The following is a 27,959-nucleotide window of genomic DNA, read 5'->3' as shown; positions in this document are numbered from 1 at the left end:
GGGACCTTTTAAAGTTTAGCAAAGTATAATTTATTCAGGGATGGGAGCACCCATATATGAGGAGACCCAGTGGCCTGGTGGATCAGCCACCAGAGCTGGAGATTGTGGATTCGAGTTCCATCTGGGTTGTTCTTTGTTCTTGTTTAGAAGGGAGCAGGTGGCGCTGTGGTATAAACCTCTTTGGCTTGCTGATTGGAAGGCTGGCGGTTCAAATCCCCGCGATGGTGGTGAGCTCCCGTTGCTCTGTCCCAGTTTCTGCCAACCTAGCAGTTCGAAAGCACACCAGTGCAAGTAGATAAATAGGTACCACTGTGGCGGGAAGGTAAACAGCATTTGCATGGGCTCTGGTTTCCATCACAGTGTTCTGTTGTGGTTTAGTCATGCTGCCCACATGATCCAGAAGGCTGTCTGTGGACAAACACCGCCTCCTTCGGCCTGAAAGCGAGATGAGCGCCACACGCCATAGTCGCCTTTGACTGGACTTAACCATCCAGGGGTCCTTTACCTCCCTCCCCAAATAGATAGGGGACAGAAATATATTTGGATCTTTAAGACCTATCCCCAAGTCACTGGCTTTATTGTGCAGCCACATGTCATTTCCTTGAGCACTACAATGCCCCCACTTCAGACTTTAACAGTAACCTTTTCGTTCATGTCTCCTACGGAAAACGACCCGTCACCAGCCTTCAAAGCACATACCTACACAAAAGTTCATTTGGTGCAGGCTGAATGCAATGAGAACGTGCAACTCTGCTCTGGTGGCTTGCCACAGGAAGTTGTCACATGACCATTGCTATAGGATGTTATGATAGCCGCAAGCCTAAGCGGCTTTCAAAGCGGACTATCCTTAGTTCAAAGAGCGCAGGTGTATCGACAGCTATTAACTGGGACTGGACCACCCCATTCAGAGGCAGGTGTACAACTTTGTTTTCTGAGGACACTCAGAGGGGATGCTTATCTCCATTATTTCTTACTTGTGAGTTTTCTTGGGGGCATCTAGCTGGTGAATGAAGAGTTCATTATACTGACACAGACTGGAAATTCTCGTGTTTTTGGCATGCATTCTTGTGCGGCACAGCTGGGCATCCTATGCAAAACTCTGTCCAATTCCTTTCATTTCACCTGGCATTGTCCAGTGGCTCATCATAGCCAGAGGAAGTGTCCACTAGTGCCATCATGTTGCTGCCATCTGTATTCTGTCAGAAATTGTGTCTTTAATATGGAACGCATGGCTCATCTATGGTTGCTGGCTTCTGTGGCGGGCTCTCGGGGTTCACCAGTCCTTTGCCAGTGCTTGGCCTTTTAAGTAGGCCTCAATCCACACCAGCCAGGCAATGGATCCTGAAGGGGCCACCTGTGGACGTTTCCTGGAGGCCCCACCCAGGGCTGGATTAACCATTAAGCAAACTAAGCACATGCTTAGGGCATAAAGGAAAAAAGGGGAACACTACATAAATTTTCCATTGCCAGAAGCAGATGTATTAGGTAAGATTAGTTTTGAGGATCTGATCAAAGACTCTACAATTAGAAAAAAGGAGGAGCAAAAAAATCAAATATAGATAAAGTGGAAGTATACAAAAATAAACATGGTTTCCCATCTTGCTGTAAGCTTTGTTTCATTTTGAAAAATGAAAAATAATTTTACGGATTACGTGTGATTATATTTTGAGTTGGATATATATGGGGGCACCCAAATCTTTCAAGTGCTTTAAAGTCCTCCAACAGTGTTAATCTGGCTCTACCTATAAGAAAAGAAGGTTGGAGCAGTCTCAGTCATATGCCTGATGGTAGGGGAGGAGTCCAGCTGCTGTGGCTCAGGCGAAATGAAGGGTGGAAGAGACGGAACGGGTGTAAGAAGCTGCAGAGTGATGGAAGAGATGCCCAGGGGAGATGAAAGGAACAGGCTGTGTACCTAATAACACTTCTCCACAGAGATTGGGGGGCGTCTTGGTTCTTGCTCCCCTGCTAGTGTCCCCTTAAGCCCTACTGTGCATAGCCAGAAAGGGAATGCCATTAGTATATGTCTACCTAGTCCCCTGTTCACTGGGGAGACAAATGAACCCTGGACATAAGCCTGCTTTGGTTAAAGGCACTGAAGCAAAAGATCTCTGCCCACTTTGGTAAAAGCCTTTTCTGGATCCCTGGGGTGATTTTAGGAAGGTCTACATGTTCCCGAGATTTGGAATTCACCCTTGAGAAGACAGGACTGGAAAATGGAGACTCTGAAGGGGCCACCTTGGAAGAAGAGGGCTGCTGACAGGAATCTGGCCTAGGGGTGAAACATGTTCCCAGAGGAACAAGTGGAGCAATGTTCCTGAGATAAATCCTACAGCATACCAGATTTGAGCAGATGCCTTTTTGGACACCTTGGCCAAATGTGACCCGTGGAAAGCATAGGCAAGTTTCTGTTGATGTGCTCTTTCCCCAGAAGTAGATCCCAGCTTCCCATAAGCACCAGTTTAGTTGCTCTGAGAAACAGGATGCTGGAGGAGATAGGTCTTTGTTTTGGTCCAGCAGGGCTCTTCTTGGTTGCTGTACTGATTTAATAGGTGCACCTGTTTTCCTACTATGCTGCTGGGTGCCGAATTTGTGCTTCATACCTAGTTATATTTTTCCAACTGGTGCAGTCGGGTACCTTGCTCTGTTGTGAACAGTACTGCTCGTCTATAGCCACATAGAGATAGTATATAAAGACTATCAATAAATGGGATTCCCAATTGGATTTTACCTAAGTTTTAACTCAAACAAAATTCACTATCTCATTGACCCTGATCTTGAGAGGCCATTGATCGGAGAGCTTTTCTTACATTCCCCAGGGAAGACCTTCTGAAGCAATGTTGCTACTGCTAAGTCCCAGCAACGAAAGGTGTTCCATTCTAAGACTGGGTGTCAACATTTAACTCGAAAATTCAATATCTCAAAAGACACCTATAAAACAATGAACAAATGTATTGTGGATTGAATCAATCAGCTAAAAACCACAAGGTTAATCAAATAAAAGTGGGTTACTAGTCCTCAAGAATACCAGATGGCAAATCCCCAATCCCCAAACCTAAAGGGGTCACAGGATGCCAGCAAGTGCAGTTTCTGGCAGAGAAGCAACTCTGTGCAGGCACCTGCAGAATTGGGTGGAGTCAGTGGCCAAGTACGCTGGTGCAGTTGTAATTAAACAGAGATGCACTCACTGGTCTCAACCAATTGATTCTTATGAGAAAAGGAAGTCTAAAAAAAACTTTGACAGAGACCAATTGGACCCTGTGATGCTGAGCGTGCTAGTCGCTGTCGCTTGGAGTCGAACATTCACCTCTGCAGCTCCTGTTGCTGTAGCTCAGCTTCCTTCCTTCATTTCACATTCAGCTTTCTCTGCACATGGCTGGGGAAATAGCATATGCGGACCTAAACATTCGGGAAATGCCTTCCTGTTCAAGAATTCCGATGCCTCGTTCTGGCAGGAACTGCAGTAAGTGACTCACTTAGTCATGTATTTTTATTTTGTGCAGGGTAATTAATCTGCAGGTGGGTTACAGAATCTGAAGTCCTCAGGTTCTGCTTTGTGGGTCTCTGCTAAATCCTTTTTTCCTTGCTGCCCAATGTAGTCGCCTGGATAGTCTTCAGACTGATGCATCCTTCTTTTATTTTAGAAAATTAAATTTAACTACAAAGGGTGGACATGCTAGAAACATGAACAGTATGGAGAGACTAGAAAGGGCTTTGTTTTTTCCTCTCCTTTGCATAATTCTATAACCTTGAAGTCACCTAATAAAAATAATTGGAAGCAAGAGAGGCTAATGAAAGTATTATTTTCCTTCATGTATTTGGGAAAGGGCTCAGTGATGGAATGCAAGCTTTGTCTGCAGAACGATCCAGTTCATTAAAAAAAAAAATTATTTATGATCCTCAATTTTATACATTTCAATACTTTTACAATCATTTTAATATTTTGAAACTCAACTTCCTTCTTTCTGCGATTCCTTAATTATTATTATTTTTAGTATTTTCTGCATATTCCAAATTAACTTAACTTAATCATTTATTCGTCTACTTTAAGTGCTTACTCGTATAAAACTGCAGGTCATTAAAATAATCCTGCCAGTGTCCTTATCTGTTTACAGTTTGTAAATATTCAATAAACCATTTCCATTCTTTTTTTCAAAAAAGTTTGTTACCTTGATTTCTTATATTTCCGGTAAGTTTTCCTGTTTCTGCATATCCTGTAAGTTTTTGTATATCTTCTGCTTTCATCGGGACTTCTTCTTTCTATTTTTGGGCAAATCACATTCTTGCCACTGTAGTCACACACATGAATAAATTTCTATACAGTTTGGGTAGTTCTGTCCCTATAATTCCCAAAAGAAAAGCTTCTGCTTTTTTTTAAAAAAACAAATATTATTTTAAACATCTTTTTCAATTCATTACATATCATTTAACTCACTCTAGGTGGGGCTGCCCTTGAAGCTGACCCAGAAACTCCAGCGGGTGCAGAATGCTGTGGCGAGACTCCTTACGGGGTCCTTACCATAGGATCACATTCACCCAGTGCTATACCAGCTGCACTGGCTCCCGGTGGAGTACAGGATCAGGTTTAAGGTGCTGGTTTTAACATTTAAAGCCCTATATGGCCTAGGACTCTCATACCTACGGGACCGCCTCTCTTGGTATGCCCTGCGGAGGAGCTTACGGTCTGCAAATAATAACACCCTGGAGGTCCCAGGCCACAGAGAGGTTAGGCTGGCCTCGACCAGGGCCAAGGCCTTCTCGGTGGAACGCCTGGTGGAACGCTCTGCCACAAGAGATCACTTTAGAGCTCCATGTCTGAGTGCTCCTTCTTTTGCCCTGGAGATTTCCCCATGAAAACCTGCTCTTTAAAGCTGAATCGGTGCAAACAGCAACCCACAGAAAAACTGAATTGCTGCTTGTTGTGCTTCAGGTTTAAAGAGGGGTGTTTTTGTGGGGAAAGTAAGTAAAGAGCACTCAGACATGGAGCTTTAAAGTGTGAAAATGTGCCTGGAAAGCGGGGGCGGGGGAGGTAAGTGTGGATAAGCCCACATACCTGTAAGGAAAAAATTTTCAGGACTCCTCCAGGCAGGTATTTTACTGTGGATGTATCCTGCAGCATGTTATTGACACAAGAATAGTGCCTCATTGGTGGAAGGCCACCAGATCCATCAGTTTCTGAGGGGCAGACAATTTTGTATAAACTGCCCTACTGCCTTGTGGGAAGCTAAAGTATCTGGTGAGACTGCAGGACTGTGGAGAGAGTATGGTGGTGATGGGAAACCAATTCATGAACCAAGAACTTATATATTGACCACTAATAATGAAACATGTGACGTGGTTAAACCACAGAGCCTAGGACTTGCTGATCAGAAGGTTGGCGGATCGAATCCCTGTGACGGGGTGAGCTCCCGTTGCTCGGTCCCTGCTCCTGCTAATCTAGCAGTTTGAAAGCACGTAAAAGTGCAAGCAGATAAATAGGTACCGCTCCAGCGGGAAGGTAAATGGCGTTTCGTGCGCTGCTCTGGTTCACCAGAAGCGGCTTAGTCATGCTGGCCACATGACCTGGAAGCTGTACGCTGGCTCCCTCGGCCAGTAAAGCGAGATGAGCGTCGCAACCCCAGAGTCAATCATGACTGGACCTAATGGTCAGGGGTCCCTTTGTTGTTGTTTAGTCGTTTAGTCGTGTCCGACTCTTTGTGACCCCATGGAACAGAGCACGCCAGGCACTCCTGTCTTCCACTGCCTCCTGCAGTTTGGTCAAACTCATGCTGGTAGCTTCGAGAACATTATCCAACCATCTTGTCCTCCGTCGTCCCCTTCTCCTTGTGCCCTCCATCTTTCCCAACATCAGGGTCTTTTCCAGGGAGTCTTCTCTTCTCATGAGGTGGCCAAAGTATTGGAGCCTCAGCTTCATGATCTGTCCTTCCAGTGAGCACTCAGGACTGATTTCCTTAAGAATGGATAGGTTTGATCTTCTTGCAGTCCATGGGACTCTCAAGAGTCTCAGGGATCCCTTTACCTTTAATAATGAAACATATGTTGTAGGTATTTTCCCACATTTATTATGCTATTTTTGTGATATACAAATGACATGAGAAAACTTGGTATACTTATTTGCATAACATTATTCTTGTTTATAAAACCCAATAAGTAAAAAAAATACTATGGCAGAATGTCATAGCTTCGATCCAGAGAGAATTAGGTTTTCATAATTGCAAACAGACTTCTGTACTAAGAATCTTAGGTTTGATCCATTATCCTTTATAATTTGTGTTTGTCTACTGCAGTCAATATTTTAGTTATGCACTGTATAAATAAGTAATTGATTTGATGTAAGTTGATCTTCTATCTATATTAGCTCTTCATCCTGGAGAAGAGTGACTAGTGGGGTGCCACAGGGTTCTGTCTTGGGCCCGGTCTTATTCAACATCTTTATCAACGACTTGGATGATGGACTCAAGGGCATCCTGATCAAATTTGCAGATGACACCAAACTGGGAGGGGTGACTAACACCCCAGAGGACAGGATCACACTTCAAAACGACCTTGACAGATTAGAGAACTGGGCCAAAACAAACAAGATGAATTTTAACAGGGAGGAATGTAAACTATTGCACTTGGGCAAAAAAAATGAGAGGCACAAATACAAGATGGGTGACACCTGGCTTGAGAGCAGTACATGTGAAAAGGATCTAGGAGTCTTGGTTGACCACAAACTTGACATGAGCCAACAGTGTGACGCGGCAGCTAAAAAAGCCAATGCAATTCTGGGCTGCATCAATAGGAGTATAGCATCTAGATCAAGGGAAGTAATAGTGCCACTGTATTCTGCTCTGGTCAGACCTCACCTGGAGTACTGTGTCCAGTTCTGGGCACCACAGTTCAAGAAGGACACTGACAAACTGGAACGTGTCCAGAGGAGGGCAACCAAAATGGTCAAAGGCCTGGAAACGATGCCTTATGAGGAACAGCTGAGGGAGCTGGGCATGTTTAGCCTGGAGAAGAGGAGGTTAAGGGGTGATATGATAGCCATGTTCAAATATATAAAAGGATGTCACATAGAGGAGGGAGAAAGGTTGTTTTCTGCTGCTCCAGAGAAGCGGACACGGAGCAATGGATCCAAACTACAAGAAAGAAGATTCCACCTAAACATTAGGAAGAACTTCCTAACAGTAAGAGCTGTTCGACAGTGGAATTTGCTGCCAAGGAGTGTGGTGGAGTCTCCTTCTTTGGAGGTCTTTAAGCAGAGGCTTGACAACCATATGTCAGGAGTGCTCTGATGGTGTTTCCTGCTTGGCAGGGGGTTGGACTCGATGGCCCTTGTGGTCTCTTCCAATTCTATGATTCTATGATTCTATGATTCTAGCTGAATTGCTAGCCTTTTTTAAAAAACAAAAAAACAAAAATGAAGGATCTCTTTTGGATCTCCTTTAGAACTGTACGAAAGCTTGTGTGAATTAAAACTGCCCTGTAGCTACTGAATCTTGTACTTCTCATACATTGTGGATATCATATTTAAATAAAACACTTTGAGTGTAAATCCCCCCCAAACCCCGACTTAATTTAAAACAAGGTTGTTTGTGCAGAACCCATAATTCATAATGTCACACCAGCATCAGTTGCAGTCTCTTTACACCAAAAAGCATACAGTGGTACCTCGGGTTACATACGCTTCAGGTTACATACGCTTCAGGTTACAAACTCCGCTAACCCAGAAATAGTACCTCGGGTTAAGAACTTTGCTTCAGGATGAGAACAGAAATTGTGCTCCGGCGGTGTGGCAGCAGCAGGAGGCCCCATTAGCTAAAGTGGTGCTTCAGGTTAAGAACAGTTTCAGGTTAAGAACAGACCTCCAGAACGAATTAAGTACTTAACCCGAGGTACCACTGTAGTTCTTTTATCAACTTTTAATTCTTACAGATGTCCGTAAATATACACGGGGCCTTCGCGTTGCTCTTGGAACTGCCTGCGCTGTGATTCTCTTCCTCACTCTGGCTATTGTAATGCTGATAGTTTTGGGTGAGTAACTGAGTGCTTAATGTTGGTTTCTCCAAGAATATTTGCAATCCTGTGCAAGTCAACCCCCGCTGAATTTAGTAGCGTTTGCTCCCAGGTGGGAATAGGATTGCAGCCTGAGAGTGTGAATACAGATAACGTTTCCTGGCACAGTCCAGTAAAAGTTGGCCATCCTGGAGTCATCCTGGAAGGCTACTGCTACTCTGCATTTCATCAAAGGCACCATAGCAGCTGGTGAATAGAAAATAGTGTGGACATTTCAAACTTATTTATTTATTTATTTATTTATTTATTTATTTATTTATTTATTTGAGAAACGGATTTGTACTCCATTTGTCCAAAATGTTCGGGTTAATTTGCGAAAACCATACACGTAAAGATAGCATAACAATAAACAATATGAGAAAACGCACACAACAACAAACAAAGCAGCAAAGAAAACATGCACACACACAAACTGCGATCCTTTGCGTATTTACAAGGATCAGAAATAAAATCCAGTGAATTCAGTTGGATAAAAACTACAGTTTCAGATCCAACTGTGACCGTAACCTGCCAGGCCAACATGCTAGGTGGCTTGTGTTACCACAGAAGAATATAAAAAAGCTTGCTGGATCATCTAGTCCAGCATCCTGTTCTCACTGTGGGCAACCAGATGCCTGCTGGAATATTTTAATATTCCTAAGAATGCTCCTTGATGCCCTGCTTGTTTTGTCCTAACAGCAGGATTCTTCATCATTCGATGACAGGTCACAAGGTGCCAAACATATGTACCCTATGCCTTCATGAATTACATTTGGCTATGTAACAAAACAGGGACACGGGTGGCGCTGTGGGTTAAACCACAGAGCCTAGGACTTGCCGATCAGAAGGTCAGCAGTTCAAAAGCACGCCAGTGCGAGTAGATAAATAGGCACCGCTCCGGTGGGAAGGTAAACGGCGTTTCTGTGCACTGCTCTGGTTCGCCAGAAGCGGCTTAGTCATGCTGGCCACATGATCCGGAAGCTGTACGCCGGCTCCCTCGGCCAATAAAGCGAGATGAGGGCCGCAACCCCAGAGTCGATCACGACTGGACCTAATGGTCAGGGGTCCCTATACCTTTACCTATGTAACAAAACAAAATGGCTATGTTTCTTTTCCTGTGCAAGAAAAACAAACTGTATCCCAACAGTTACCCATAACAACGCAACACTATAAAATGTATTTAGTTTTGCAGCCTAAGGGAAGAGCAGAGGACACCACCACCAGCTCCAGCACCACTGACTCTGAATTTAAGCTGCAGCTGAAACGCTATATGTGCATCTCTCCAAGCCACAGCAGAACAGGTAACCTCAGCCACTCATGGATGACTCATGCTTTGTGTATGTGTACCAGAAACACTGTCTGGACGTCAGCCACTTCCATCTTCCGAATGAGATTTACTATTAAAACACCATTTAAAAATTTTACTTTTAAAACATGACACAGAATTCAGATGTACTGACTTCTGCATCCTCCTAGAAGGGCAAATTAATTCTCAGCCTAAGCGATTATGCCGTGGTTTACAAATGTCTTTTCATATCTCTGTAATGGAAAGAACCTTGCAGGCTTCATTAACCCACAAACCCCAGGATAGCGCCAATGGGATGTTCACATAGTGCTGCCTTCTATGTAAAGGCCAGTGTGCTTCTAGTTATGCCCTGGTCAGAAGGACTGCTAGGTTCACCGGCCTATGGTCAGTCCTTTCCCAGATGTGTGTTAGCAACTCTCCACAGTCGACAAATGTTTCACTTATGCACGTTCTAGGAGTCTTGTGAATTAGGATTTTTCAATGTTGGCAATAGTGTATCTTGGCAGATTTCCCTAGTAACTCTCACTCACACAGCTTTTAAAAATGGGGATATTTATTAAGCGCGCACACAATCATAACATACGCATTTCAGCACTTCTGTGGGAATAGTTCAGCAATAATACGTAACCATTAACATCAGTGGGGGTAGCTCAGTCACAATATGCACTAAATAACCCTAAGCCTTATTAAACTAACACACAACATACAGATAAGGAGCATGCAAACAAGGTGTAAGATGTGATAGAGGGTGTAAAGTTCAGCACAACTCTAGCCTACTCTCCCTCCCTGGGCTCACTAGGTGCAGCACCGGACATGGAAGACCAGAGGGTGGTTTCTTAAACAGTTACACACACACACACACGTCAAAAACAGATCTGAAGGCACAGCCACACACACACACACACACACACTCAACGGTAGTAAGAGGAAGCAGGTGTGGAGGCCACTTAACTTTCCTTTGGAAAGCAGGATGGGATGATTGCTTTGGCGGACGAAACTGAAGAATTGGAACTGAGGAATGTTGAAACTGTTGCTACAAGTTAAAACATGATATACCGTATTTTTTGCCCCATAGGACGCACCACCCCATAGGATGCACCTAGTTTTTTGGGGGGGGGGGAAATAAAGAAAAAAAATTTTATTTCCCCCCCAGGCATGGGGCTGGCGCGGGGGAAGCCCGAGCTTCCCCCGAACCCAGCCCCCAGAACAGCCTGCTATCCGCAAGCCTAGGGAGCCGCGCCGGTCTCCCCAGGCTTGCAGAGAGCTGTGTGAAGCCCTGGAGCGCAGGCAGCTCCACGCAACCCTTGGGAGCCCAGCGTGGCTTCACGCCGGGCTCCAGAGGGTTGCGCGGAGCTTCCTGAAGCCTGGAGAGCAAGAAGTGTCAGTGCGCACCGACTCCTCTCGCTCTCCAGGCTTCAGCGAAAGCCTGCATTCACCCCATAGGACGCACACACATTTCCCCTTCATTTTTGGAGGGGAAAAAGTGCGTCCTATAGGGCGAAAAATACGGTATATAGAAAGGGAAATTCCTGGGTGCCCAGATCCAAGTTTGGGGCAAAGTAAAGTCTGGAAATAAAGGCTGTTAGACCTCGAAAATATGTCTTTCCAACTGCGTTCTAAAAAAGTTCTGTCTTCCCTCAGCATAGGAAAAGATCATGTTTAGTATGTTAGAAATAATTTACTTACAAACTCCTTAAGGTCAGGTTCACGTTCCTTTCCATATACCACTCAGAAAGGTTGCACAGGCAGTAAAACTTAGTTTAGTTCCAAAGTGGTGGAAGTTCATAAATTATTGGTATAGGAGCACAAGATTAGCTTGTGAGTGTCATGCAGCCAGGCTAGAGCAACCAGCTTAGCCTCTTCACACGCTGAGTTCATCAGTAGTGGCATTGCGTGGGAGGGCCAGAGGGGTGTTGGCCCCAGGTGCATTTCCTCCTCACGCAGTCTTGCAGCATCACAAAGGCAGCATGAAGTCAGGTTTTGATGTAGTTTCCTCTCAAAAGAGAGGGAAATGTTTAACTAGTATCTGAGACCGTTTGGGATTCTACACGTTACTCAAAACTCCTGGGAAGAAGGGAAGGATATTAATTTACTGAAATAAATAAAGCTCCCCTTTGCAATGAGACATTTTGTAATATGCAATAAATTCTCAGATTCTCCCCTCAGGGGGAAAATAAGAGCATCCATTTATGCATGGAAATATTCTGCCTCTTGCTTTCCCTCTGTACCACTAGAGGATGCCCCAAACTGCAAAGTATGCCCCAAGGACTGGGAACTGCACAGGGACATCTGCTACTGGATCTCTCAAGCTATAACAACCTGGGCTGAGAGCCAAGAGGACTGCAGAGGAAAGAACTCCACCCTGCTTGTGATTCAGGACCAGCAGGAGATGGTAAATATGCAGCTTATGAGAAATGTCTAGCCAACAGGGATCCAGTTGAAGCAAAGCCCACAAGAGGCTTCTGTGGGACCTGTGATCCTTCAGTTGTTGGACTTCAGCTCCCATAAGTCCTAACCATCCGTCAGGATGCTTTATTCCTCAACAGCACATGTAACTTTGCTCAATGACATTTGTATAGATCTTGTAAGTGTTCAGAGGGCTTTACATGCATGATCCAATTGTAATCCTTATAGCAACCTTTTTAAATGCTCAGTATTATTATGTTCAATAGTGCAGTTGGAAGACTAGAGGCTCAGAGAGTAGCTTGCTTAAGGCCACCTAGTGTGTTCATGTTATGGCAGAGGTGAAATTTGAAACACGGACTTCCTGGTTCAAACTTCATTCTCTTCACCCTCCAACAAGGTGTATAAAAAGTAGCAAAAAATGCACTTAAATTGCAATCCATCCATCCAATCCCTTGAGCCTTGATGTCAATCCTGCCTTGGCCTAAAAGCTGCTTTAGCCAGCCACTGCTGAAATCAGATACACATCTCCACAATATTAAATACGCATTAGTTAAAATACATGCAGATTTGTACAGAAGGCCCTTATACACACATACAGAAGTAGGGGACCCCCTCCTTTACTCAGCTAAAAAGATTTCCACCCGGGTCAGTTGAAGATGGCTAAGGAGCAGGATGTGGAGCAATGAAGAACTCCATAGAAATGAAGCTGATGGAAATGAGCATGAACTGTTGATTCAATGGTCAGAATGGCAACATCCAGTGCTATTTTTCTAGAAAAACAGGAGCCAGAACTCACCATGAAGACCTCCCTTGTTTTCTTATAATGGTAACGGTGCCCACCTGAGAGGTGCCAGAACTGAGTTCCGGCAAGTTCCAGCTGAAAGAAAAGCCCTGGCAACACCCTTGTCTGTTCCATTATAGGCAATCATAAAGAATTTGACAAAGGAAACCTCGTATTGGTTGGGACTCAAAGCAGCCAGACTCTCTGAAGAGTGGACCTGGGAATGGGTTGATGGATCCCCCTTCAAAGAAGAACTGTGAGTAGTTCTAGGTGTGCACAGATGATTTCTGTAATTTTTTATTTTTTAATTGATTTACATGTTAGCAAAGAAGCATAGACCTAGTGATGTAAATAAAGCACAGAAATGAAAAGAAGAGGGAGCCCTTAACTACAACCTTCAAATCAACGCATACACAAAGGCTGAACTACCAATATAAATAAAAGAGATGTCTTTACTGATGCCAAGGTATAAGTTTTCATCTGTCCCAAGAGGCATCTGGTGACGTCTGTTGGTATTATTTTTATTTATTAAATTTATACACCGCCCTATACCCACAGGTCTCAGTACAGTTACAACTTAAAATCACAATATAAAAACACAAAATACGTTTTTATAAAAGCAGCCCAAGAGCCCCCCCTTCTCCCCAATACATTTTAAAAGGGCATTGGATGTCAATCAGCTGCATGTCAGTCAGCTGAGGATAAATAGCTCACCTCTTGGCATGAAGGGAAAGGTTTTGATGTGAGAAATGAAAACAGTATCCTGATACTGAATGACAGAATCTTTTCTCTTTTTTTTTGAAAAGAAACAACAAATTATTTCCTTTATTCTGCAGGTTTACAGTATCGGACCCTGCTAAAGTAAACAGCTGTGGGTTGATAAGGCGAAATAGTGTTAATTCTAACGCTTGTAGTACTTTATCTCATTGGATGTGCATGAAAGCAGCTTTCCAGATATAAGCACAAAATGGAGCCAAGTGTTGGAAGTAAGAAACCATCTCATTCTGAACAATGAGTTGGCCCCTGACTTCTTGTGCAGCTTGCAAGATCGCCTCCAGCCCAGAATAGTCTGCAGTTGCCAGGGTGCTCCTTAACCGACTTATGGCAGGAAGCCAAAAGCCGTAGTAATAACTTTTGTATTATGGGTAAGGTTTTATTCCCCAAATGGGCAACTGTCATAAAATCCAAACTTTTGCTATATTGGAACAAAGCTCGTCAGTTTGTCAGTTCCTTTGAGTTCCCTATCATTGCTTTCTATTAATGTAATACTATTATAATGCAATTAAGTGAAGAATCTGAAGTCAAAAGCAAAGGGAAGTTCACCAGATATTAGGTAAAGGTAAAGATAAAGGCGGTTAAGTCCTGTCAAAGGTGACTATGGGTTTGCAGCGTTCATCTCGCTTTCAGGCCGTGGGAGCCGGCGTTTGTCCACAGACAGTTTTCTGGGTCATGTGGCCAACATGACTAAACCATTTCTGGAGCAACAGGGCACCGTGATGGAAACCAGAGCGCACTGAAATGCCATTTACCTTCCTGTCGCAGCGGTACCTATTTATCTACTTGCACTGGCATGCTTCGAACTGCTAGGTTGGCAGAAGCTGGGACTGAGCAACGGGAGCTCACCCCGTCGCGGGGATTTGAACCGCCGACCTTCTGATCGGCAAGTCCAAGGGGCTCAGTGGTTTAGACCACAGTGCCACCCACTCCTTACCACCCTTATCAGATTTTACTCTATGCCAGGACTGCATATTTTCTCCCAAAGCAAGTATCTTTATTTTACACTCCCCCCCCCGCCCCCCGGTTTCAGATAATATGTGTAATGTCACTCCTTTTTAAAAATAAATAAATATATAAATAAATGAAACCACAAGACAACAAGCTAAGAGTTCTGTTGAACACACCGTGTCTTTGCCTCGCCACCGTTTCGGGAAATGAAAAACTATTACATTTTCCATTGTAAAGAGCATAGCAGAAATTCTGAGAAGTGGCCAAGTGTTCAGAGGCCACATTTCCTGTGTGGCTGTTCTCCTCCTCCTCCTTTTATCTAAGCATTGGTCAGGGAGTGCACCTTTTCATTCATAGCTGAATTTGGTTCTCAGTTTCAGAAAAGGTCTATTATTCTGTCAGTCTTTTGCCAGTTAAGGGGTGGTTTGACCTGTTGAGGAATCGACCATAAAAGTGCCTTTCCAAGTAGAGGATGAGAAGGCTTTGTGGTGCATAGATTTCAACCAATCATAGATCAAAGAAGACAAACCCTTCTGTTGCAAGTGCAAGGTAAATATTTATATGAGGAATTAAAAAGTGGATTAAATCGAGAACTTTATTTCCTTCAAATATGTCCACATTTCTGCCCATCCAGTGGCCAGACATAACTGCTTTGAGAACCACACGGTACAAAAGGGAGTATGGGTGTAATTTAAATACAAGGATTGCCATATCTATCAGGGCACAATGCTGTGGGTTTTTCACTGCCAGTCACAAGGCCAAATCCCGGCATTTTCTGAGAGGCTGGAGAGTGATTTGGCAGCTGTCTATTCGTGCGTCTTCAATAGAGGCGGACTGTGTCGTGGGATCAAACCAATCTATCTCAGCTCTGTTTGCCATCATCTTCCACCCATAGGAAGATATATGGCAATCCTTGTATTTAAATTACACCCATACTCCCTTTTGTACCGTGTGGTTCTCAAAGCAGTTATGTCTGGCCACTGGATGGGCAGAAACGTGGACATATTTGAAGGAAATAAAGTTCTTGATTTAATCCACTTTTTAATTCCTCATAGAAATATTTACCCTGGTTCAAGATCTAGGTTCCTGGAGAGGGAGGCCAGCCTGAAGACTTGGTCCTGTGGCAGGAATGGGATTTCTAGACCTTGTAGAGAGTGCCATCCTAAGAATGGGTTATGCTGCTGGTCATTAGGCGACATAGCAAGCAGAAATCAAAACTGTGAAGGCTGGGATGGCTCCACAGCTTCTGCCTGTATCACTTGCAGAAACAGATGTAGGCAGAAGCTGCAGATCTATTTTAGATCCTATATATATAGGATATATATATCTAGTGAGAGAGAGAGAGAGAGAGAGAGACAGAGAGAGAGAGGATATATATATATATATATATATATATATATATATATATATATGAGATCAATATATGAGGTCTATATATTTACATGAAATTTACAAACAACAAACAAACAAACAAACAAACAAACAAACAAACAACATATTTGCTCATCTTATTCAGTGTTTGAATTCCATCAACCACATCTGAAGATTTTTCAATCCTTATCACTTAATCTGCATTTCATTAATTTCACTATTACTTTTAATAGTCCTTCACTCATTGTTCTCTTCATACTTTTCTCTGCAATATTTCACATAGTCCTCCTTACAAAACTTCTTGCAATCCTACTAGCGTAATCTGTTGATTACAATTGATTTTCAGATAGTTCACATATTTACTGCAGCCCTCTGAAAATCTCTGATCCCGCAGGTTTCGAATCCTTCCTGTCATCTTGTCTAATTCTGCATAGTCCATTAACTTCGTCTGCCATTCCTCTTTCGTCGGTAATTGTTTCCATTTCTGTGCCAATAGTACTCTTGCTTCCCTTGCTATTGCAACCTGCAGAGAAGAAGCAGTGGGGGAGATACGACAATGGAAGGGAGAAGAAGGGAAGGCTAGCCTTTCTGTTCTGCTTGTGTCTCTCTCTGTCTGCTTCCCTTCTTCTCCCTTCCATCGTCGTCTCTCCACCCCTTCTCTTTCTCTGCAGGTTGCAGTAGCAGAGGGAGCTGGGTTGCTGCTCCCTGCTCCTTCCTTCTCACCACGACCCCTGTTTTTTTAGTGTGTACACCCAGTGTGGTGTAGTGGTTAAGTGGTGTAGTGGTTCAGAGCGGTAGACTCGTAATCTGGTGAACCGGGTTTGCGTCTCCGCTCCTCCACATGCAGCTGCTGGGTGACCTTGGGCCAGTCACACTTCTCTGAAGTCTCTCAGCCCCACTCACCTCACAGAGTGTTTGTTGTGGGGGAGGAAGGGAAAGGAGAATGTTAGCCTCTTTGAGACTCCTGAAGGGGAGTGATAAAGTGGGATATCAAATCCAAACTACAACTCCTCCTCCTCCTCCTCCTCTTCTTCTTCTTCTTCCCATCAGCACACTAGCCATTGCATTCTGCACCAGCTGAAGCTTCTGCACCAGGTCCAAAGGCAAACCTCCCATAGATCACATTTCTGTGATCTAGTCTTGAAATTACCAATGTGTGGACTACAGTGGCCATGCAATCCCAGTTCTGATATGGCTACAGCCAGTGTATCAGACAAAGCTGGTAAAAGGCACTCACAACAACAGAGGTTGCTTGAGCCTCTCATGGCAAAGATGCACCCAGGAGTAAGGTAAAGGTAAAGGTAAAGGTAAAAGGACCCCTGACCATTAGGTCCAGTCGTGACCGACTCTGGGGTAGTGGCGCTCATCTCGCTTTATTGGCCAAGGGAGCCGGCGTACAGCTTCCAGGTCATGTTGCCAGCATGACTAAGCTGCTTCTTGGCGAACCAGAGCAGTGCACGGAAACGCCGTTTACCTTCCCACCGGAGCGGTACCTATTTATCTACTTGCACTTTGACGTGCTTTTGAACTGCTAGGTTGGCAGGAGCAGGGACTGAGCAACGGGAGCTCACCCTGTCGCGGGGATTCGAACCGCCGACCTTCTGATTGGCAAGTCCTAGGCTCTGTGGTTTAACCCACAGCGCCACCCACGTCCCTTGCACCCAGGAGTACCCACAAGTTATTTTCAGGCAACGACCATTTTCCACATGTTCAAAGCACACACAACCATGCACCCATGCATTGCTGTGGACCCAGAAGTGAAGGAAAAGGGGGTGGAATGGGGTAGGGTCATAGCGGGGAGGGGTGGGCTTACATGTGCTCCACCATTGCGTGCGATGACCCAGAATGCAACCCCCACCAAAACGGGGGTTGCCATCTGTCACGGCAGCTTTAGTTGAGATTCCTGCATTGTAGGGGGTTGAACCCTTGGAAGTAGCTTCCAACTCTTTGATTCCCAGGGCTTCCGCAGCCTCTCCCGATACAGAACTTACGGAGCTACATGTCATTAGAGTGCTGATGGCACCATATTCCAGAACTCCCAATGGCTTCATATTAAGTAGAACTGGGGGCAGAAAGTGCCCTACAGAACCCAATAGCACAAATGCCAGGGCTTCAAAGAGCACTATCTCAGTGCTACTCTCTGGACTAGAACACACATTGGAATGGAACCACTTGTTCCCAGGGGTCCGTCTGTTTGCACATATGTGTCAATGGTATGTCTAAATCCACACACGTGTATAGCCTTGACGTACACTCTCGAGAGGAATAGAGCCTTTTGCATGGGGCCAGGATATGCGTCCATTTAAACTGTGTGCATGCCTTTAACACTTTTGCCTAATCAAGAATTTGTCATACGAGGAAGTTGTAAGGATTTGGTTTATTACATGGAAATGAAAGAGACAGAATATATGGGCGCTGCTTTAGAAAGTGGGGTTACAAAGAAGCTCAGAAATGCACACTTGATTTTCTTCTTTCACCTCCAACAAAAGACCCAAGACAACAGCATGATTAAGCCAAGCTGGCCACTCTCTGTTTCAAAGAGGGGGAAAGCTGCCCTTGATGAAGACTTGGAAAATTTCGTTGGTCCAAAAATGCAGAGACCAGATTACTGGCTGGAGTTCTCATTTGCATCTCCTATGTTGCCTGTTCACCCCAGTGGATCTTGGGTTAGGATGGCGCCCTAACTTCTGCTCCTTGTATAAGTATCAGGCTGGCTACAGATCCAGTTTCTTGCTACCTGACAATCTGACACAGCAATGTCAGTGCTCAGAAATGCACACTCTCCATCTTCTTTCAGCTCCAACCTGCAGCAAAAGAACCAAGAAAACAGTATCAAGCCAAGGGGGCCATTCTCTGTTTCACAGAAAGAGGAAAGTGTCTGAAATGACATATCTCAGAGCACAGATGTATTGTACTTCTGTCTGTGCTCATAGGAACCTTAAGATTGACTACAGTGGTCCCTCTTTAGTGATAAGAGGTAGGGCCTCCTTGGTGCTGGCACCAGCAGTTAGAGAATTCTCTACTGGTTGTCTATTATGCAATTTTTAAAATATTTTTTTCAATATCCATCTAAAAATGGGAAAGTATGTTAGCAAGGTCCTCCATCTTCCCATTTTAAATGGACATATTTATAAAATCACAGATAATCCTCACTTAATCTTGCCTACTTTTTAATAAACAATTAAGCATTATGTTTTGCCCTGATTACAGTGTTGCTGTGGTTCTACTTGTAATAGGTTTCTAGTGCTATTTTTATTTTGTGTATGTAAGCTTCTGCAATGAGCTGGTGAAAGTTGTGCTAGAACTCATTACAAATAATAAAAAAGATATTTTGCTAACTCTCTGTGTTTACTTCATATCTACACAACATACTTCTCTTCTCTGCATGGTCAGGGCTAGTTTGATCTTTCCAAGGCAGGAAACATGAACCCTTCCTTCTTCATTCACAAACCTATTCTGTTGGTTGTTCCACAAGAGTCCCCCACACCCACCCATCTCAATTTTGATTCCAACCCTCCCTAACTCCATCCCTTTGTGGTACATTAGTTTGAGAATTGGGTTTTATTGAGAATCTAATAGTATCTAAGGGATGCGGGTGGTGCTGTGGGTTAAACCACAGAGCCTAGGACTTGCCGATCAGAAGGTAGGCAGTTCGAATCCCCGCGATGGGGTGAGCTCCCGTTGCTCGGTCCCTGCTCCTGCCAACCTAGCAGTTCAAAAGCACCTCAAAGTGCAAGTAGATAAATAGGTACCGCTCTGGCAGGAAGGTAAACGGCGTTTCCGTGCGCTGCTCTGGTTCTCCAGAAGCGGCTTAGTCATGCCGGCCACATGACCCGGAAGCTGTACGCTGGCTTCCTCAGCCAATAAAGCGAGATGAGCGCCGCAACCCCAGAGTTGGTCATGACTGGACCTAATGGTCAGGGGTCCCTTTACTTTTAATAGTATCTAAGAAATATTATATCCATGTAAAAATGCGGAAGAATGGCAGATCTGTCTCTAGGCAATTGTCAGGCTACTCGGTGGTTTCCATCCCAGAGTCCAGACACTGAAGAGAACAAGGACTCACGTGTTCTTGAATTCTTGCCCATTTCCCCATTTCCAGGTTTGTCCAGAGTCCTTCCTCAGACCAATCCAGTGACCGGTGTCCCTGATGTAGCGCAGAATAAATGCCTTAAAGCCACACAAAATTCAGATTTAGAACTGCTGTCTTCCAATAAATCCCTTCTTCTCCCTCTGTGTTGGTGTGATCCTATGATTCTGTAGTGGAGCTGATCTTAGTTGGCAGCCTATACAGCCGCACCATGGGGTGGGTGATGTGGTGGCCACACTCTGTATTTGCCAGGATGAGAATGGAGCAGGGCAGCTGCAAAGACTTCTTCATTGCTTTGCAGGCCCCGTCCCAGCAAAGGGACTGCTGTTTCTGGGAAGATGATGATGATAATAATTTATACCCCGCCCATCTGGCTGGGTTTCCCCAGCCAATCTGGGTGGCTTCTAGCAAAATATTAAAATACAATAATTCATCAAATATTAAAAGCTTCCCTAAACAGGGCTGCCTTCAGATGTCTTCTAAAAGTCAGATAGTTGTTTATTTCTTTGGCATCTGATGGGAGGGCGTTCCACAGGGCGGGCGTCACTACCGAGAAGGCCCTCTGCCTGGTTCCCTGTAACTTGGCTTCTCGCAGCGAGGGAACTGCCAGAAGGCCCTCGGCGCTGGACCTCAGTGTCCAGGTAGAACGATGGGGGTGGAGATGTTCCTTCAGGTATACTGGGCCGAGGCCGTTTAGGGCTTTAAAGGTCAGCTCCAGCACTTTGAATTGTCACCATTGCCAGTCTCCCCTCTCTAGCACCAGTGCTGAGCTTAAATAATTACAGTGGTACCTCAGGTTAGGAACTTAATTCGTTCCGGAGGTCCGTTCTTAACCTGAAACTCTTCTTAACCTGAGGTACCACTTTAGCTAATGGGGCCTCCCGCTGCTGCCGCGCCGCCGGTGCGCGATTTCTGTTCTCATCCTGAGGTAAAGTTCTTAACCCGAGGTACTACTTCTGGGTTAGCGGAGTCTGTAACCTGAGGTGTTTGTAACCCGAGGTACCACTGTACATGGATTCTGTATTACCATCAGCCCTGCTCACTGTAATACTTGTTTAAACATTTATCTACAATGACGTACATCATAGGTGACCCAATGACATCCTAGTCTTTCGTCACCTTTCTAAAATCCTGCATATCAATATATTTGAAAACATGGCAAAGAAAATGGTTCCCTGGCGGCTGAGATGGAGAATTTGCTCATGTCCCAAGTTATGACGATTCAAGATGAATCGAGAGTTGACTTTGTGTTTCTGTCAGCGCTGTATAGCAGTAATTCCCTCACAGACTTAATAGCCTCTCAAATGTCATTGGTTGGACGTACCTTTTCTTGCTCACTGTCAATCACAGCAAGGACGGAATTATGTGAATCACAAAATATCTGACTGGAAGCCCAATCTCCTTTTTCCTCTGAGAAAAAGTAGCATTTTCCCTCATAGTTGATCCACAAAGCTGGACAGGCTCGAACAGATGAAACCTCACAGTATGGCTGATTAGTATACTGTGCTGCAAATGTAAGAGGAAAAAAAACTCTCCTCTGAACTTGCCTACATTATTATTATTATTATTAGTTTAAGATTACCAATGCTAAAATATGAGTAGATATGATCATAAAATGATGAATATTTGTGCAGAATTCAACCCCCCTTACATTCACACCTGGCCCAAGACATTTTGCCACCTGAGGCGAACTACAAAATGGTGTGTCCCTTCCTGACAGGGAAGAAGGGGTGAGTGAAGATATACATCAGGAACAAGCAGGGAGGGAAATCAAATCAACCTCACCTGACGGTTGAAGTGGGAATCAAAGGCCCGTTGTGATGGGGAAAGGGATCTGAATCATGCCAGGAGACCCCAGAGGACAGTCCTTGCCATTTCTTCCCTAGGATAGCTGAGCAGGGGTTGCTGTGGCATCTCCACTTGGCAGACCTAGCACTGGCACTCACCAGCAGCAGGGGGCAATGGCCAGCGGGCAGAGACCTAGAACAAAGCACTAAAAAATAATAATAATTCAGAAAACTCACCTGCCCACCAAACTATGAATAGGATGCTTATGATTACAGCTATGATAATAGTTCTTTGTTGATTCTCTGAAAGGAAATAAAACAGACAAATGATGAGGGCCGTGCTAATGCCTAAAATGGGGCAAGGAGAATATATAATTTATTTTATCTCAGTGGCATTTTGCAGTTCTGGTCATAGGAACAAAATGAACAAATTTGGGGAGGGGGGGAAACTACCAAACTGTAAGAAAACGAGGGAAACTGCAAATGCACAGAAGTACGCTTGATTTAACCTAACAGCACAGCCGGCCCTACTGTTAGGCAGCCAGTTTTGGATATCATGAGAGAGGGTGCAAATTATTCATCACTGAATGTATTATTGTTGCTGTTATTTTTGCTGCTCTGCCTCGGGCACCAAATATGTTTCCATCTGATCCCCCCGCCCCATGACACTACGTAAGCCAGGGTTTTTTTTTTGCTTTTGAAATGTTAAACAGTTCTATGATATCTTCTGGTTTCTTAGCTCTCTCCCCATCTTGTGTAGAAAAATCACAGATGATTGGGCATAAAAGCATGCATATTCATGCCGTCTCGCCTCCCCACCTCCCCGCCCCGGTGCTGGAATGTGACAGCTCTGGTAAATCAAAAGTAGCTTCTTGCTGGTCTTCCCCACTCAAATGTTCTCCTGCCCAGACCTCTTTTGAAGACGGACAGAGCAGCTGTGTAATCAACCAGCTCCTCTATCATGTGCTATTTTTTTTTTAAAAAAACTTGATATAGATATACAGTGGTACCTCAGGTTAAGAACTTAATTCGTTCTGGAGGTCCGTACTTAACCTGAAACTGTTCTTAACCTGAGGTACCACTTTAGCTAATGGGGCCTCCTGCTGCCAGAGCACGATTTCTGTTCTCATCCTGAAGCAAAGTTCTTAACCTGAAGCACTATTTCAGGGTTAGCGGAGTCTGTAACCTGAAGCGTATGTAACCCGAGGTACCACTGTAATGTGGTCCTCCAATATTCAACAGTATATTGAGGTCCCCCTATTCAGTAGTATTTTGTTTCCAGTGTCTCACAATGTCGTACGGCCTTTCATACTCACCTTGCATTGCAGGTCCTTCATGCGCTCTTGCTTCGGGATGATTCCTTAAACAAAAGAACATGCTTGATCGGATCGAGGGTCCTTCTAATTTATCCACATTGCTCTTATTATTCCTTGCACTCCTTTGTTGTTTGGTGGTCCCACTGGATCTCCTTTGAGCTAGCCGCTGTGAAACATCTCTTTCCTTGATGGTTGCAGCTAGTTCTCAAACTCCATCACAAGTAAATGTGAAGATGTGACCCACTTTGCATTCACTCAAACTGAACTGCACTTGCCATTTTATTGCCCAGTTTCTCCTATCTTAAATTGCTCTGCTGTTGGGTACCTTTGGAAGTGCTTTATACAGTGGTACCTCGGGTTAAGAGCTTAATTCGTTCTGGAGGTCTGTTCTTAACCTGAAACTGTTCTTAACCTGAGACACCAGTTTAGCTAAAGGGGCCTCCTGCTGCTGCCACGCTGCCGGAGCACGATTTCTGTTCTCATCCTGAAGCAAAGTTCTTAACACAAGGTAATATTTCTGGGTTAGCGGAGTCTGTATCCTGAAGCGTCTGTATCCTGAAGCGTCTGTAACCTGAAGCGTCTGTAACCTGAGGTACCACTGTATTCTGCTTGGGGGTTGTTGTCATTTTTTAAAACAATAAACAATGCTTTGCTGTTGTCTTCCCCTTTGCCCTCTTCCCTGACTCAACAGTCATTACTGAATAAATCCAGTAGAAATAATCCCTTGGGGGACCCCACTGCATATTTCTCCCAGTTTTGCTCAGCCTGGACCCTGAGATCCAGCACCAAGGACCTTCTGGCTGTTCCCTCACTGCAAGAAGTGAAGTTACAAGGAAGCAGGCAGAGGGCCTTCTCGGTAGTGGCACCCGCCCTGTGGAACGCCCTCCCATCAGATAAGGAGATAAACAGCTAACTGGCATTCAGAAGACATTTGAAGGCAGCCCTGTATAGGGAAGGTTTTTAATGTTTGATGTTTTACTGTGTTTGTATATCCTGTTGGAATCCATCCAGAGTCGCTGGGACAACCCAGTCAGATGGTCCGGGTACTAATAAAATTAAGATGATGATGATTACTTTTATACTTTGTTCTTCAAATAGTAAATTGGAGGAAACCTGCTCCTGCATGAGTTCAAATGTGGGGGTATTTTTGGTAAGGGGTTTTGCCAAAGTTGTTTGTTTTTTTTTAAAAAAAAGTTTAATGGATCAGCTTTATCTACATGTTTGTTAAGAAGGATTCAGAAAGACTGTTTTTGTTTTTTGAAACTATGTGTCATTTTCCTCTTCCTGATTTATTTGCTTAGCAATTCTAGGTTTCGTAATGCTTTCCACAAATCTATGTGAGATACACATTAAGTGCATGGGCCTGTGATTTCCTGGTTCTCCCCCAAATATAGCATTATAAATTTGGGGTGTGTGTGTGAAGCTGTATGCCAAACCCCTCTAATCCCTGGGTCCAGCAAGTGTTAAAAGCTTATCAAGCCTTCTAATTCCTGGAATAGCCAAGGTTGCTTCCTGTTGAGACAATGGGGTATTAAGGGGCTTGTGCCAGATGGAAAATGAATTTTGCCACCTCCCTCAACAGACAAAACCAGAGTTGAGGACAGAAAGTTGCAGGGATGTGAGCCAGAGGAAAAGCAGCAAGCTGGAGAGAGAGTTGGGGCAACATTTTATTTGTTTTTACCTTCTCTGGCGTAGGACATTTCTCTGTGGCTGACCATCGTCCATTTCTTCCTTCAAGATGGCAGGACTTGGACTCTCCTGTCCAAGGTCAGGAGAGTTGGAACTGGCAGCCGGGCCCCAGCTGAGCTCTGATATGACGGTAGTTGGATCTTTGGTTACTATCTGGTTACTATTCAGGCTCCTTTGCTGAAAAACGTGGCTCAGCCATGGCCTTCTTCTATTTGATGTGCCCACATTCCTTCAATGTTCTTTCACAGTCTTCCCACAGTTTTTGAAACAGGCCCCCCTGCCCCCTTCTTTGACTTTTCTCCCTTCCATCCCATAATTGCACTGTTCACTACCCCTTCTCTGCAAACCACCATAAGAACAATTTCATAATCATGTAATGAAGTGACAACAGCAAATATCTTCCTATACATATATAAATGTAAGGTTTTCGTCATTCAGGCCCTGCAGCGCTGTATCACAATCCTGGATTTGGATGAAGTCAGACTATAGCCGCCATTGGAGGATTTCTAGTGCCTCACCATGATCCTGGAGTTGCATTAAGTCAGGGAGGGAAGCAAGAGGGAAGGCAAGCTAAACAACAGCAGTTGCTGTAAATATGCTATACTGTACTTCAAACCAGCAAAGCAGTTCCACAGGGACATTAAGTAGACACTGTAGCAACACCAAATCACATTACTCTCATTCACGCAATCCCAATCTTTCCCTGATTGTCTTCCTGCTTACCGGTTTAGAAGCTATTTGGGTCCAGCAGCAAACTTCAGAATTGCAGAAAATGTATGTAGAAGCTGGAAGGAAGCTGCCACCCGTTGTTTTGCTGTCCTGGGTGCTGCCAGAGTGCTCTCCTCGATATTTGTTATCTGAGTCACTCTTCTCAGTTGTGGAAGAGAAAATGAGCAGCTATAGAAACGCTGACAGGGAGAGACAAGCTATGTTTGCTTGAGGAAAGTGGCAATGCAGGGTGTGGTCAAATTCCGATATGAGCTTGCTTTCACTTAACATGTTGGACTTTCTGGAACAGATGTCAAAGTCAGATCATATGGTGACTTTTACAGCTGCTCAAGACCTTGGCAGCAGATCAAATTCACGGTTATAGGGCACCGAAGCCATCCTTCAGAATTTGTGCTTGCAATGCAGCTTTCCTGCCAAGTCTTCTGTACAAATGCACTTCTTAGGGGAAACTGTGCAAAAATGCATATACTAGTGAAAAGAGCATACAAGAATGCATTATATAAGGGGCTTAAGACAGCTAAAATTGTGTATTTTAGGCAAAATTGCACAGAAAGATGTGTTTATTCAGACAGATTAACAGTAAAATGCTGGTGAATTTTCAAAAGGACTTTTAAAAAATTACTAACGGATGTGTAAATGTGGAGAACTGAATTTAAGAGTGAGAAACCAAAACTGACAGATTAGCCCAACTGTTGTGTGGGGTCCCTATCTGCAATTGCATATCTAGTGTGGGCTCCCTAAAAATAAGTTGTGAACATAGTTGATGGTCCATCAACTTTCACAGCACCTTCTCAATCTGTGCACTGGTTGCCTGTCTTGCTCCAAGCACTGATATTTTCCCACTGTTTTATTCCATTTCACTTTATGGAAGACAATCTTACTCGGCTATGAGTGATTGCCAAAGAAGAAGAAGCAGAAGACCATTTTCTAACAAGGTTCTCAACAATTTGCCCAGAAGTTGAACTTGCTTTATCAAGGCATAGCATTGACAACAATGCTTGGTGTCATTAAAAATTGTTTAGCCCTACATTGATCAACTTGCAAAGGCCAAACTTACAAAGTATGGCCATTTAACAACTACTGTATGGTGTGTGTTCATGTTTGCTGAACAAGCCTCTTCCTTGGTGAAGATTTTTTTTCATTTCAGCAAGCATTTTAAGTGAGTTTCCCTAATTTTATGGTTAATTTTAACTATTTCCAGTCAGTTATAATGAGTCGTAACCTTGTTGAATACTGCTTAGAAGGTGCATTGGTAAGTGGTTTATAAATGACTGAAATAAAAATAAATCATAAAGTATTTTCGTTCTTAGAAAAGAAGTCAATCGGTCAATCATTTTATTTCTATGCTGCCTTTCCAAAGTTAACACCCGGAGGAAGAACGGTGGAAACCACCTGACTAAGAACCCCCCAGGGATAGCGCAAAGGAAGAGGATGTGGATTGGGGCTCCTGGTGGTGGACAACTGGACACATCCCATAGAAAGAGAAGACCTGGGAGGTAGTAAAGATTGGCAGCTTGGAGGATGAGGGAAAGGAGGAAACAAGCTGGTATATCAGCGCAGAGCAAAGACAGGTGTCAGACTTAGCAGCAGTGTTTCTGCTGGAAGCCTGGCAGCACCTCCCACTCCCAAGGCACGGTGTTTGCTCCACATAACAGAGCACCACAAATCCAACTCAATGGTGTAACACTGGAAAATGTTGATCACTTCTCCTACCTAGGCAGTTATCGTTCCACAAGGGCCAACATTGATGCCGAAATCCAGCATCACCTGAGCTCTGTGAGTGCTGCTTTCTCCCAATTGCTTGTTTACAAAGCTATTGTACTACCAACCTGACTATATGCTTGTGAAACATGGACCACTTACAAACGCCATCTCCAACTCCTCAAAAGATTCCATCAATGGTGTCTTTGAAAATTTTTACACATCACTTGGGAAGACAGGCGAACTAATATCAGTGTACTGGAAGAAGCAAATATCACCAGTGTCAAAGCAATGATTCTTCAACATCAACTTCGTTGGACTGGTCATGTTGTGTGGATGTCTTCCAAAGCAACTACTCTATTCTGAATTTAAAAATGGAAAGCGTAATGCTGGTGGTCAACAAAAGAGGTTTAAAGACTGTCTCAAGGCAAAACTAAAAAAATGTAGTATAAACACTGACAACTGGGAAACACTGGCCTGCGAGTGCTCCAATTGGAGAACAACCTTTACCAAAGGTGTCATGGGCTTTGAAGACACTCGAACTCAGGACGCAAGGGAGAAATGTGCTAGGAGGCAGGCACACTTGGCAAATCCACACCGTGATCAACTCCCACCCGGAAACCAATTTCCCCACTGTGGAAGGACGTGTGGATCCAGAATTGGCCCTCACAATCACTTATGGACTCATTGTTAAAACCGTGTTTATGGAAGACAATCTTATTCTGCTACGAGTGATCGCCAAAGAAGATGTATGTATGTATGTATTTATGTATGTATATATGTATAAATAAATAAAATAATTACTAACCAGACATGAACTTTTACCATGTAAATTTCTTTTTAAGTGCATGTTATACTGGTTGATTTTATCCACATTTCGGTAATTTATCTCTGCTGATTTCAGTTTCTTTTCTTATTGCTTCTTTTTTCTTATTGCTGTTTTTAATGAATACTTAAAGATGTTTTTTAAATAAGCAGTGTGTGAATCTTTCTAAATAAATAAAATAAAAGCCAGACATCT

General features: G+C 44.0%; 4 protein-coding genes across 9 annotated transcripts in view; 2 read left to right on the top strand and 2 right to left on the bottom strand.

Annotated features, from left to right (window-relative positions):
* The window catches only part of LOC310757214 (C-type lectin domain family 2 member D-like), a 131,088-nt gene extending 129,437 nt beyond the window's left edge, over nt 1-1,651 (top strand). Inside the window, exons 8-9 of the mRNA XM_083602482.1 lie at nt 684-926; nt 982-1,651. The gene's annotated coding sequence lies outside the window, so the exon portion shown is untranslated. The remainder of the gene's footprint in view (nt 1-683; nt 927-981) is intronic.
* Nucleotides 1-27,959, bottom strand: part of LOC310757108 (C-type lectin domain family 2 member D-like) — a 102,899-nt gene that overhangs the window by 24,848 nt on the left and 50,092 nt on the right. The gene's annotated exons all lie outside the window — the stretch shown is intronic.
* LOC310757213 (killer cell lectin-like receptor subfamily B member 1B allele A) lies at nt 3,318-14,928 on the top strand. 2 transcript variants are annotated; one of them, XM_083602480.1, is made up of 6 exons: nt 3,318-3,460; nt 7,918-8,016; nt 9,222-9,338; nt 11,578-11,735; nt 12,671-12,786; nt 13,367-14,928. In XM_083602480.1, the coding sequence occupies exons 1-6, from the start codon at nt 3,370-3,372 to the stop codon at nt 13,488-13,490; spliced, it is 705 nt and encodes a 234-aa protein (XP_083458606.1). In that variant the 5' UTR covers nt 3,318-3,369; the 3' UTR covers nt 13,491-14,928. The 2 variants fall into 2 exon arrangements, with proteins under 2 accessions (XP_083458606.1, XP_083458607.1); XM_083602481.1 differs by having other exon boundaries at nt 12,671-12,800.
* LOC310757256 (early activation antigen CD69-like) lies at nt 17,989-25,398 on the bottom strand. Of its 3 annotated transcripts, XM_083602547.1 has the most exons (8): nt 25,232-25,398; nt 24,501-24,627; nt 23,799-23,938; nt 22,820-22,863; nt 21,741-21,806; nt 21,041-21,222; nt 19,693-19,796; nt 17,989-18,430 (listed from the first exon to the last, which is right to left on the bottom strand). In XM_083602547.1, the coding sequence occupies exons 4-8, from the start codon at nt 22,824-22,826 to the stop codon at nt 18,307-18,309; spliced, it is 483 nt and encodes a 160-aa protein (XP_083458673.1). In that variant the 5' UTR covers nt 22,827-22,863; nt 23,799-23,938; nt 24,501-24,627; nt 25,232-25,398; the 3' UTR covers nt 17,989-18,306. The 3 variants fall into 3 exon arrangements, with proteins under 3 accessions (XP_083458673.1, XP_083458672.1, XP_083458674.1); XM_083602546.1 differs by lacking the exon at nt 23,799-23,938; XM_083602548.1 differs by lacking the exons at nt 23,799-23,938; nt 24,501-24,627 and having other exon boundaries at nt 25,232-25,396.

The sequence above is a fragment of the Podarcis filfolensis genome (assembly GCF_964270895.1).
Source record: "Podarcis filfolensis genome assembly, chromosome: 2".
Lineage (NCBI taxonomy): Eukaryota > Metazoa > Chordata > Lepidosauria > Squamata > Lacertidae > Podarcis > Podarcis filfolensis.
The sequence above is the reverse complement of the archived record's forward strand: the minus strand, read 5'-3'. Positions and strand labels throughout refer to the sequence as shown.

What these genes read in the sequence shown, in the direction of transcription:
- LOC310757256 (XM_083602546.1), bottom strand. Translation starts at nt 24,544, where the DNA reads ATGGACGATGGTCAGCCACAGAGAAATGTCCTACGCCAGAGAAG. An exon ending in TGAAGGACCTGCAATGCAAG is followed by an intron (nt 21,807 to 22,819) that starts GTGAGTATGAAA and finishes ATTTCCTTTCAG; the next exon opens with AGAATCAACAAAGAACTATT. An exon ending in ATTCATAGTTTGGTGGGCAG is followed by an intron (nt 21,223 to 21,740) that starts GTGAGTTTTCTG and finishes TTACATTTGCAG; the next exon opens with CACAGTATACTAATCAGCCA.
- LOC310757213 (XM_083602480.1), top strand. Translation starts at nt 3,370, where the DNA reads ATGGCTGGGGAAATAGCATATGCGGACCTAAACATTCGGGAAATGCCT. An exon ending in TCGTTCTGGCAGGAACTGCA is followed by an intron (nt 3,461 to 7,917) that starts GTAAGTGACTCA and finishes TAATTCTTACAG; the next exon opens with ATGTCCGTAAATATACACGG. An exon ending in TTCAGGACCAGCAGGAGATG is followed by an intron (nt 11,736 to 12,670) that starts GTAAATATGCAG and finishes GTTCCATTATAG; the next exon opens with GCAATCATAAAGAATTTGAC.